Genomic DNA, 13,138 nt, shown 5'->3' on the forward strand with positions numbered 1-13,138 from the left:
AAAAACCATAGAACTGGTTTATTACTTACCTTTACCTAATGGCAATCGTTCTTCTGAAAATTAAAAAAATATATAGGTGCCTCATAAATACATCCATACTACTTAATACTAATCTAATTATTATTAATATTATAAATGCGAAAGTGTGTCTGTATGTCTGCTAGTTTTTTAGAACCAACCCATTTAACCGATTGTGACGAGAGTTACAGAGATAGCCTGCGTTCCAGGAACGAACATAGGTAACTTTTATCCCGGAAAATCAAAAGTTCCCACGATTTGTTGTCAAAATCCATGCGGACGAAGTCGCAGGCATCATCTAGTATTATTATAAATGCAAAGGTGTGTCTGTCCGTCTGTTACTTTTTCACAGCCCATTCCCTTAACTTTTATTGGATTTTATTTTATTTGGTACTAGCTGATGCCCGGGACTTCGTTCGCGTGGATGTGGGTTTTTTAAAATTCCCGTGGGAACTCTTTGATTTTCCGGGATAAAAAGTAGCCTATGTGCTAATCCAGGGTATAATCTATCTCCATTCTAAATTTCAGCCCAATCCGTCAATTAGTTTTTGCGTGAAGGAGTGACAAACATCAAACTTTCTCCTTTATAATATTAGTGTGACAAAACCGTTCACAGAATTACACACTTAAATAAATATTATTCTTAAAGTTCTATAGGTCTAGGAAGGCAGGTATTTCTAAGACAAAAGTAGGTAGAACAATAGTACAACCTCTTAGATTTCAATCTGCCTTCGAAACTTATCGCTAAATTAACTTCAAATAAAGAAGATCACCGTTTTCTTCACTAGCCTCCCCTTCTTGGTTTTCCTCTTTTTCACGAGTCCCTTCGTCCCCTTGATCTGAACCTTCTTCATTTTCCTGGCCTATTTCATTCTCTTCCTGGCCTGCGCTTTCTTCAGTGTCTTGATTTTCCTCATTTCCCTGATCTATGCTTCCTTCATTGTCCTTACCCCGGTTTTCCACATTTGCTATATCTGGACCTTTTTCTTGTTTTGAATCTTCTCCATTTTCTTGCTCTGGATCTACCTCATATTCCTGTTCTGGACCTTCCTCATATTCGTGTTCTGGACCTTTCTCATTTTCTTGCTCTGGATATTCCTCATATTCTTGTTCTGGATCTTCCGCATTTTCCTGTTCTGGACCTTCCTCATTTACTTGCTGTGGATATTCCTCATATTGTTGTTCTGGTTCTTCCTCATTTTCCTGCTCTAGATCTTCTTCATTACTATCTAGAGTTATATCATTTTCTTTATTATTTTTCTCTTTACTTTCTCCTGAATCTGTTTAAAGCGGGAAAATTCTGTTTTACATTACGCATGCATTACGAAATTAGACGTTTACACGTGCAATTGATAATGAGATTAATGTTGTGAAACTAATTTCGTGCCACTAATTTCGTAATGTTAATTCTATTTAAAAAGTTATATCTACTTTTTTTTTATTCCTATAAAGTTAGCGTTTGACTGCGATCACACTTGTAAGTGATGATGCAATCTAAGATGGAAGCGAGCTTGGAAGGGGTATGGCAGTTTCATTAAACCCATACTCCGGATCGGTTTCTGCGATCGCACCAGAACGCTAAATCGCTTGGCGGCACGGCTTTGCCGGTAGGGTGGTAACTAGCCACGGCCGAAGTCTCCCACCAGACCAGACTAGAGACAATTTAGAAATTATAAATTCCCATATTCCCCCTGCCAGGAATCGAACTCGGCATCTCCCACTTATAAGACCCGAGCGCTCAGCGCTGTGCCAGGGAGTTTAACAAATTAGCACCTATGTTTAGCAATTTTGCTTCTTCATTTTCAAAGAATATTAAGTTTACATACATATTTGTATTTTAAAAAACATTCGCTTACCGCTAGTAGGAACATAATCGCCAACTGAAATTTTAAATTTATTCTTCGTAATGTCCCGGCCAAGAGGGCTCTCTCCGTCACTCGTTTCCACTCGTTTCATTCAATCGTAGTTCCAATTTCATTTGAATATTAAGCAACCTAAGTCCATGAAATTTTGCAGACATATTCTAGAAACTAATATTTATGTCTGTGGTTTTCCAGATTTTTGTTAAAATATTCGGTTTCAAAGTTACACGGTCTTAAAATTTTCATACAAATCTTGGAGCCCCTGTAATTTTAAAACTACATATTTTTAGAAAAATCTAAAACACCACAGACACAGATATTAGTTTCTAGAATATGACTGCAAAATTTCATGGACTTTTCTTGCTTAATATTCAAATGAAATTGGAACTGCGATTGTATGAAACGAGTGGAAATGAGTGACGGAGAGAGCCCTGTTAAATAAACTTAAATCTGAATTAAAATTAAACATGTAATAAAAACTAGAATAAGGACCTTGTGAATAAAATCCTAGTGTTTTAAAAGATAAAACTCACTTTTGATAGGTCCATCCGTGGTACATCTAGTAGACTTGATGGTGTTATCATTGCTGCCATCATTGTTCTCTGAGTCATTACCTGTTCACCATAAAAACATTACTACATACCTAGTCTTCAACCCATCGCCGGCTCGACTGAGCGCGGGTCTTTTCTCAGAATGAAAAGGGTTTACTAGTAACTATACTAAACTAGCTGACGCCCGCGACTTCGTCCGCGTGGATTTAGGTTTTTGGAAATCCCGTGGGAACTCTTTGATTTTCCGGGATAAAAAGTAGCCTATGTGCTAATCCAGGATATTATCTATCTACATTCTGAATTTCAGCCAAATCCGTCCAGTGGTTTTTGCGTGAAGGAGTAACAAACATACACACACACACACACGAACACACACACACACATACAAACTTTCGCCTTTATAATATTAGTGTGATGACTTTAAAACTACATATTGATAGTTAAGTATAATATTACAACTAAAATATATAAATAATTTCTAAATATCTAGGGATACATAAAGGATAAAAATGTATAATGCGTAAAAAATTTAGTTCTCACGCGCCATTTTAGGTTCAACCCGCCAACGAGTTATCGCTTCGATGAAGCGGGGACTTAAGTTTTAAGATACACTAAGTCAATAATACTTACTCATTTTTAAAGCACCATGCAACTCTGTAAATCATAATAAATTCTGAGCTCATTTTTATTCATTGAAGGTTTACTACGAAACAATATTTTAATATCACCCAGTGAAGCAGCAATGTAGAACGAACTAACCTCGGTGGCTATCATTCAGTATAAAGATGCCCACGCACTTGAACTGAACTGCAACTGAACTGCAGCTGAACTGAACCTTTAGACATTGAGTTAGCGAATCGCTTAGCAGGTGAGATCACAGTTAAAAGCTAAACTATCAAAATAGTTAGGTATACTTACCGGTAGCTTCAATACCTAAAAGGATTTTCAATATAATAATATACATAAAATATTATTGTGTATAGTAAAAGTTGTTAGGTACACGAGATTAAATTAATAATATTTTTACATACTTGATAGTCTTTCTCCATACACTGAAAAATTAATAATTAATGAGTAAAATTGCCCCGGTATTTATACTTACTTACTTAAAAAAAAAAAACAAAAAGGTTGTATCTACTCATGTGGAAATAGTTACAAGTTTGTAAGACACAAGGTAAGTAAAAGCTAAAAAATACTCACTAGGGTCTAAAAAAAGGAATAATTAATAATTTATTAATTTTATTATATAAATACATTAATACCTAATTAATTTGATCTTCCTAAAAATAAGTGAAATGCATTTACTGCCATCTAGTATCGAATAGCAGAAATTTTAAATTTTCTTTTTTTAAATAATATAGGTAATGGTTAGTTTCACAGCTTTGGATTCTAAAAACTTTGCAGTGCATCCTACTGCATTGCATATATTAAATCTTTCCTGTATTTTATTCTTTGTCATAGTTTTAAGAAATAAAATAAATAAACTTTTAATGTAGCTGTACATAACATAATCATAATAAGGCATAACGTTTTTTTAATACTTAAATACTTACAAATTCTGCGCTGACTCTCCGTACCTAATTAGGTATAAAAATATTATTACTATACCAAATTAGATGTAATTTAAAATACTAATAAATAACTAACAACCACAGTTTAGTTGTTAAAAAACTAACCTTTAAATGTTATATTCATACATTTGTAAATAGCTAAATTTGAAATGTGTAGCTGGAAAATAGATACATCTTGTTAAAAATTGTATGAGATAATAATTTTCGAAAAATCTTTTAGTTTCGAATTTCGATTGGCCACCACTGTTCACCAGTTCATCATATTTTTTTTAAACTTGCACATTTTCTAAAAATTAATTTACAGCCTCGGATGTTGACTTCGTCTGTGTTGGTGTTAGCTGTGCTCTGCCTTTTTGGAGTGTTTTTTTTATTAAAACTGACTGGAAAGCGCTCTAAGGGGGTGCCGTGCGTGTGTCGGCGAGCGCCGGCACAGACGGGGTCCATACTTGTATAGTTTAACTAACTTGTTACAAATAACTACAAACTTGACATTGGCTAATCTTTGTAAAACCAGACGAGAGAGAAAAAAAAGAGCCTCGGATGCTAGTAGTTAGTATCTATTTTAAGGCTTTACTCAAAGCATTTGTGAAAATCCAAAGAGTTAACAAATACGTAATATCTACGTTATATTTTTAATGTTGACAAAGAATGTCGTTAAAACTTGTACCAGATTGCATTTAAAATAAAAATGTTACCAAAACATAAAGCAAAACCTTCATCCGCGTTTCAAATCCATTTTTAACGATACAATTGTCCGGCATGGTTCTCATTCCCTTACTACGTAAAACACACGCTATTGTGTTGTGTAACTAGAGAACAAGGCCATACCGAGCATCAAATTTTATGCTACGATAAAATTGCCTAAGCTTAACGCGCATAAAATATTATATTTGCGAATTGAATTCAAGTTTACGATGTATTTTACTTGTGCTACAATATTTTTTGGAATGTTTGATTACATTTTTTTTGAGAAGGTTTGCCTTTACATTTAACTTTGAAGGTAATAATTTGGGTATTTACTGTGCTGCGTAGCCCTCACCTAAAAGAATTTGCACCCTATGAATACATGTGGCGTATCCATGAATCTATGGGCGTACGGTCTGTCTTACAAGCCGTGGTAGCGTAGTGGTTAAAACATCCGCCTTCTATTCGGTAGGTTGCCGGGAGTTCGATTTCGCGCACGCACTCTTCGGAGCTATGTGCGTTTTTAAACGATTTTTTCTTTTCTTTTAAACTATTAAATATCACGTGCTTAAACGGTTAAAAAATCATCGTGAGAAAAATCTACATGCCTGAGAGTTCTCCATAATGTTCTCAATATTTGAGCCTCGGATAGCTCAATGGTTGAGGAGCCGGTTGAGAGGAATGAATTCCGAAAGGTCGGCGGTTCGAACCCCACCCGTTGCACTATTGTCGTACCCACTCCTGGTAGAAGCTTCACGCTTAGTTGGAGAGGAAAGGGAAGTATTCGTCATGATTAGCATGGCTAAAAAATAAATAAAAAAGGTGTGTGCAGTCACCAAACCGCACTTGGTGGACTAAGGCCTAAACCTTTTTCATTCTGAAAGCAGACCCGTACTCAGTAGTGTGCTGGCGATGTGTTGATGGGGATTCAGTTAGCGACCGTACTGTTTTGGTTCCGTATATCTATATCCTTACTGGCAACACGCTCTTTCAAAGGCTTTGGTCTTAGTTTTGAGGATTCGAATGTCACTTGGCGTGGTTATAATTTTCTCCCTCTCATTCCAGCATGATCACCACCACGAAGAACACGACCACCACCATCACCACGAGCCCGGCATGCCCTTCGACTTTTCCTATGCTGTCAATGAAGATGGCAACGATTTCAGTCACAACGCCAAATCTGATGGTGATGTGACCAGGGGAGAGTACAGGATCGCTCTGCCTGACGGACGCACTCAAATTGTTAGATATACAGCTGATTGGAAGAACGGATTCAATGCTGAGGTATGGAAAATATTAATTCTAAAACCTGTGAGCTTTTTAATTACAAGTTGATACTTATAGCGCCATCTAGTGGTGAGTAGAAGCACTATATTTTATTCGAGGCCACCGCCGCTTGGCCGCTCCGACCAAATAGAAAAAGACCCAAGCTACTGAGCTATCAGTGAAGAACGAATCTTCATAGTAAAATAAGTGATCACAAAGCCCACAACGCCAAATCTCACGGTGATATAAGTGATGAGAGTACAGCATCCCTCTTCTGACGGACGCACTCCTGTCGTCAGATATACTTCAATGCTGAGGTAGTATATAGATTGAATTCAGCTATTCGAAAATTACGAATTGTTACAATTAATGCTATCTGGTAGTGGGTAGAGACACTAAAGGCAGTGAAAACGGAAACCACTCACACAACGCGAAATCCGTATTTAAGAAAAAATCTGCTGGCCATTCACACCTAAAATAATATAGGTGATTCTCAATAATAAATATTTATCTTTATTTTCAGGTGATCTACGAAGGCGAAGCGCGATACCCCGACCAGCCTAGTCAGCAGGGAGGTGGTTATCCTTCAGGACCCGGGCAGTCCTACATTCCACCAAACCAGGGCGAAGGCTATCACTATTAGAATCCAAAAATATGACCAAGAAACGCGACTTAGAATAATTTATCACGACTTTTTTGTTCAAAAATGCGTTGATACTATATTTAAAATATTGTAAAACTTTCACCAACAGACAGCGCTGAATGCCAAAATGTTAAAGCTACTCGACAATAGATGGCGCTAGCAATGTAATATTTTTCCTCTCACCGATAGATGGCGGTAAAAGTTTAAAATGTTTGTTTGTTTTATTATTTTGATTTGCTAGCATTGCTAGATTGGCGCTAGAATTTATTTTAATTCTATTATGCTTCATAAATTGTGTAAAAATCTGATTCCATGTAAACATCAAACCTATTTTTAAGTTGTTCTATTGGTTAGTAAAATAAGAGTATTATTTAATTTTAATTTAACGGCTAAATACTAAACATTTCCCCACTCAGTTTTAGTTATACCTTCTGGGTAGGTATAGTGCGCGACAGGTTGAGATGGCCATCGAGGTGGGGACGCCATGCACATCCCCCGTGCTAAACCCCTGCGGGTGTGCGGGGCGTACCCCTGCCTCATACCCCGATTGCCATCTCAACCGCGGCAGGTTAGGTACTATACGTTTATCATAAAATAGTAAGGATTTAATCAAATAAAAAACAAAATGTTTTCATTAATGTCTTTATTGTGCGTAAATATCTCACTTCAGCTTAAAATAAACGATAGTACTTATTTAAAAAAAATATTGCTATTCCAAATTCAAAACCAATCTATCTTAATATCTTATACGGTTTCACTGAGACACCTTGTATGGCGCGGGATAGGGTGTACCTAGGCGTAAAATCAAGGAAATCTTATATCACACAGTGGCTAAAATATCTGCTGTGCAGTTTGGCGAGATATAGTTTTTAACGAATTTTTGTGCACTGTGGTAAATTAAAAAAAAATATCATGATATAATATCAAATATTAAAAAAAAATGCCTATGTCAATGGCACACCCACGCAACTCGCACCCTACCTTACGAACCGTCTCAGTCAAGTGGTTCAGTCCGACAAGGCTCTTTTGGCGCGTGGCCAAAATCGGAACTATGGCCGCTAGCTAAAGCATAGTCACGGTAATATTATCTATACCATTACCGTGGCATAGTTTGCTGCAGGGTTGCCAACCGTACGAGGTTCCTCGTACAAATACGAGATTTGTGGTCTTCCGTACGAGGTACGAGGACGCTATCAACCTCGTACAATTATGTACGAGATTTTGATAACATTATGGCCATGCGATTTTTTTTAAATGGATTATGTAGTAGTGAGTAGAGTAAAAAAAATAACACGATATTGGGAAGCTCCGATCCAACCAAAAAAGATATTTTTGTTTCAGCGATATTAGCCTGACATCTATTGATTTATTATTATTTCATAAGGAGCATCCTTCTTTAACATCAGTATTGAATACTGTTATATCACCATCTGTAGTTATGTTTGCAAGTTAATTTCAATAGTATAGTTACTTCATCTTACAGAGTCATGCAAATGATAAATTTATCATTATTTATGCTGTGACAAGAATCAAGATAATTAATTTGATTCACTACCAAAGAATATTTAATCCGCATCATATGAATGGTTTTAGTCAAAAGCTGTGAAATCTCCTTCCTGAATTATTTTTAACAACTCATTATTGATATTATTAATTTCATATGTTGCAGATTTCTCGATGATAATAAAACTGTAATTTTATTTGTTTCCATATATTTTTAATTTACGAGAATACACTAAATTATAAATTAAATAATCTATCTGTAAAGTTTCGAACGATTATTTTCATATTATGGCTGAAAACCCGTCAAACAAAATTATCGGTAATTCTCAGGAGTATATTGGCCCTTAATAAATTTTAATGTACGAGGTTTGAAAGTCAATATACGAGATTTTCAGCTACACATGTACGAGGAATCTTTTTTTTTGGTTGGCAACCCTGGTTTGCTGTGTCGACATTAAGCGACAACTGCGCCCTCACTCAAATGCCAAAAGAGCCTTGTCGGACTGTACACCATTTACCTGTAGTGTAGTTTACCTGTAGTGACATAAATAAGTTAAATAAATTATGTAATTACTACTTAGGTAATAATTTGTACCTAGGCACCAATTCGAATTTCTAAAAAAAAAATGTTAACTCAAACTGCCACTTAATTTCTAAGATTCTATAATATTAAAGTTATGTTAAGTTATTGTAAAATACTCATTTTTCACTGCCTATAAGTGTATTTATTGTAAGTATAGTTATACTTATTTGATATTATAATGTACCTATGGAATATTTATTGGAATGGAAAATCATTTTCCCTTTGAACCTTAACTTTTTTTCAATAAATAAAACTTTTTATACAAAATCAATCCTGTATTTTCTTTTAATTTTATGGGCAAATGGCCATTTCTGTGGCCAAGGGAACTTCTAATAAAACGTCGAGACTTTACTGGCACGCTTCAAATGTTAGTACATTTGACATGGTAGGCCTATTTTTCTATGATTTCATGTCATTGTAGCCATGCAGTAACCTAATATTTGACAAATCGTGAATCGACGATTCAAGAAACCAAGAGTTCCCTCCCTCGAGTTCACTTTGACAACACAACACAGCACTAGTTTGTACATAGAACTATGACGAACTTGTCAACTGGGCATTTCCCTTTCAATTACGTAATTTAAAAATAAATAAAACTAACAAAGCACTATACTGTACATAGAACTCTGACGAATTTGTCAACTGGGCATTTTCCTTTCAATTACGTAATTTCAAAATAAATAAAACTAACAAAGCACTATACTGTACATAGAACTCGACGAATTTGTCGACTGGGCATTTCCCTTTCATCTACTAAAAATAAATAAAGCTAAGTTTAATTTGTTTTCAAAAATTATGCTGCTCTGGACCTCAGCTCCACTCCTCAGTAGGTATGCATTGGACTTTAGGCTTGTTTCTAATTTGAAGGCACACCTATATGGATAAGATTCTTATATTATTTCAGTTCCAGTCTTATGAACTTAGATTTACTTAATAATATTATTTAATGTTATTAGATCTTTACAAAATAGACCTTTCTATGAATGAACAGCCTTAATATGCCTAGTCAATTCCTTAATCAAACCAAACTTTTTGTTACAAAGTAGACAACACTCGTTCTTTTCACTATGACATCTCTTTATGTGTTCCAATCTACGTCCAGATGTTATAAACCTTCTGTCGCAAACTTCACAAAGGTACGGCCTTTCTCCTGAATGTAGCTTCAAATGTTCCAGCAAATTCTTTTTATGGATAAACCTATCGCCGCATACCTCGCAAATTTCATTCCTAACTTCCAAATGCCTTTTACTATGCTCGACCAAATTTTTTCTATGGTAAAAGTCTTTGAAGCATATATCACAAACATGAGGTCTTATTTTCAAATGTTTCTTATGTATATGTCCTTGCAACGATTCTTTGCATAGACTTTTATAATTGCAATTATTACAAGTGTAATAAACTTTTTTTCGACTTCGTTTATGACTTTTCATATGTGTTTTAAACTTTTTAATACTGTCAAACACTTTATAGCAGTTTGGACATTGATTTTCTTGGGTGGAACTTTGTTCTTCGAATTTGTTTGTCATAAGTTCATCATAATTTTCATCTGTTGTATTAGAACAATCATATTTATCGGAGGCTTTTAATGGCTGCTTTCTAACATCCATAACTTTTGATAAATTAATGTTAATGTCTAATTTTCCAAAGCTTGAAATATTATTGTAGTTGATTTCTTTATTAATAGAGTCAATAATATTATTAAAAATTGTTTTCTGGACATTATTTCTGCGCATTGTAATGTACATCCTAATGATCAGGTCTGCACAGTTGTCACATGATTTGGTCAAAGTCAGCTCCTGAAAAAGGTAAAAGGTTTTATTTTCAAATTCTCAAATTCAAATTCAATGATTTATTCAATAAAATGTAGGTACAATATGTTGGAATAATGTCTGATGAGCCTTATACATTTTACCACTATAACTGGTGTTTGAATATTATCTTAAATTCAATTAAATTAAATACAAATAAAGTCAAGACTAAAATATTAAGTAAAGAAAGACATACATAGACTTTACACAAGCAAAGTATAAAATAATAGTTAAATAAAGATCAAAAAATGTCAACATTATAAAAACCATAAAAAACATATCAATTATTATTAACAACTCAAAATATGCTTGTCTGTTAGGTAGTGCTTAGTGTCAGAATATATTTTGTTTTTTTTAAATACCAGCCCCCTTCCTCGCACACACTCTACATTACAGTACATACAGTCACATACAGCCTAGAATGGAATAGAATAGATTTTAATCCAAATAAACTTTTGCAAGTGCTGTTGAATCGTCAAAATAATTTCGGAATGCCGTTCCTACCGAGAAGAACCAGCAAGAAACTCGGCTCGGCTCGGAAGTCTAAATTATATGTATACAGTAGAATAGTAGATATGTTGCTTAGATAGTGAAAATGATTGTAATTTAAATAAAAAGTAAGTATATCGCCATTACTGATTACACCCACCTACTATACTTTTGAAATAATTTTCTATTAGCTATTACACAAATTTAAAGCTACTAGAATGGCAGCCTAGCACTGGAAATCAACCAACCACCCAAAACCGGTGTGAAAGTTCCTAGAATAAACCTGTGCAGAAGTCGACGTTTATGATGATGATAAACAGTATGAATGGTTTAAAATAGTAAGTATACTTACGAATGAAGGAAATAAAGATATAATCATATTAGCTAAGCTTAAAGTATCGTCAAAGAGTTGGCTCTTTACTTCTAGGTTAGAACTAATATTTTGAGTATTTAAACTTTTCCTGTAACATAAAAAGCACGTATCGCCTTTCTCTGAGTTTAGTAAAAGATGTATAAATTCCATTCTGTAAAAATTAAGACACGATCTGGTTACAGAAGGGCGAAAAATTAAATTTTTCCACAAAGCATTTAGTTTTTGTTTACAGACAAACTTTTGACATTTATTTTACCACAGACTAAAAAGGGATGAAATGTCATGGTCACATGACAGTTAACCACAGATTAACCACTAAATATTTCGGATATTGAAATTCAAAATATCGAGGGCCTTTTCGATTATTTCTCAAGTGATGAAATACCTAGTTTGGTTTTTTAGTAATAAATAATGCAGGCAAGGCACTAAAGACTTATTCTACTGTTTACCTATGTCTATTCACTCCACGCTCTACTAAGAATAATGAGAAAGTTGTAAGAGCAGGCTGTTGTGAAAACATGTGATTTTTTTTTTATTACAGAACCTTTACAGAACACGCTCTTTTGAGACTTTAGTTTGGATTGGCAGACTTCTCACACCTAGGAGAACATTATGGAGAACTCTCAGGCATGCAGGTTTCCTCACGATATTTTCTTTCGCAAGCGATATTGCTGAACTTAAACGGCACATTACTCCGAAAAGTCAAAAGGTACGTGCCCGAAATCGAACCCCCAACCTCCCAAATAGTCTATCATCGCTTTGTGTAATACTTACAACACAAGTGTAGGTAAATTAAAAAGTAACACCCCCGACAAGTGAAAGTTACAGTAACTAGAAACGAACTGATAACTTTATAAACGGCTGAACTGATTTTCTTGGATTATAGCTAAGAACACTCGATCAAGCGAACTTTCAAACAAAAAAAACCTAAATTAAAATCGCTTCATTAGTTTAGGAGTTACGATGCCACAGACAGATACACAGATACAGACGTCAAACTTATAACACCCCTCTTTTTGGGTCGGGGGTTAAAAATCGCGTCCATTGCTAATGAAGTCCTTTTCCAAATAGAATTTACTAAGAAAATCTTTATAGCAACCTACTTACTTACCTACCTAATTTTTTTTGGTACCTTATAAAATAATAATAAAACAATGAGATTATAGATAGCGTTTATTATTACCTACACTTTAGTAATATCAATGATAAATTGTGCTTTAAATGTTATGAACGATACAGTAATTGGCATCAGGTAAAAAGCACACTGCTAGATTACGGTAATAGTACCTATGGCGTTATGTTGGCTCCCCTGTCTGTCCAAGTCATTGGCACCATATTTGCATAAGAAGAAGTTTTGTTTATTTTCATTTGATTTTCCTGAATGAATGAAATGAAAATAAACAGAATCTGCGTCTTCTCATGCCAATATGGTGCCAATGACCACCCAACAGACAGGGGAGCCAACATAACGCCATAGGTACTATTCGATGAAACGCACTATACAATGTCACGATCGCAATCACCTCTGATTGGTTGATGCTCGCTTACAATTGGCTGCAATGTGTTGTTGCAACAAAAATACCGTAAATTCAGCCAATCACGATTGCGATTGTAATAATGATTGATGCATTTTTCCGCAATCGAGCCTGAACGACAGAGGAGAGGAATTGTCTGCGACTAAATAGTTGGTTTCCAAAATTCATATTCAACACGGATGCCATCAATAGATCCTAAATTTTATATGCTGTCAAATAAGCTATTCTTAGCTTGGACGCATTTTACCATCT

At 34.9% G+C, this 13,138-nt stretch overlaps 2 protein-coding genes across 2 annotated transcripts in view; one reads left to right on the forward strand and one right to left on the reverse strand.

The window, feature by feature from the left end:
* LOC123878120 overlaps positions 1–7,526 on the forward strand; it is a 45,815-nt gene extending 38,289 nt beyond the window's left edge. Inside the window, exons 5-6 of the mRNA XM_045925199.1 lie at positions 5,752–5,970; positions 6,476–7,526. Of these exons, the coding sequence (XP_045781155.1) occupies positions 5,752–5,970; positions 6,476–6,595 (339 nt within the window). The 3' untranslated portion in view covers positions 6,596–7,526. The remainder of the gene's footprint in view (positions 1–5,751; positions 5,971–6,475) is intronic.
* Positions 7,527–8,744: 1,218 nt separating this feature from the next.
* On the reverse strand, positions 8,745–11,588 carry LOC123878119 (telomere zinc finger-associated protein-like). Its single transcript, XM_045925197.1, has 2 exons — positions 11,331–11,588; positions 8,745–10,477 (listed from the first exon to the last, which is right to left on the reverse strand). Exons 1-2 carry the CDS (start codon positions 11,499–11,501, stop codon positions 9,659–9,661), a joined length of 990 nt encoding a protein of 329 aa, XP_045781153.1. The 5' UTR covers positions 11,502–11,588; the 3' UTR covers positions 8,745–9,658.
* Between the last annotated feature and the right edge of the window lie 1,550 nt (positions 11,589–13,138).

Source organism: Maniola jurtina, chromosome 25 (assembly GCF_905333055.1).
Source record: "Maniola jurtina chromosome 25, ilManJurt1.1, whole genome shotgun sequence".
Lineage (NCBI taxonomy): Eukaryota > Metazoa > Arthropoda > Insecta > Lepidoptera > Nymphalidae > Maniola > Maniola jurtina.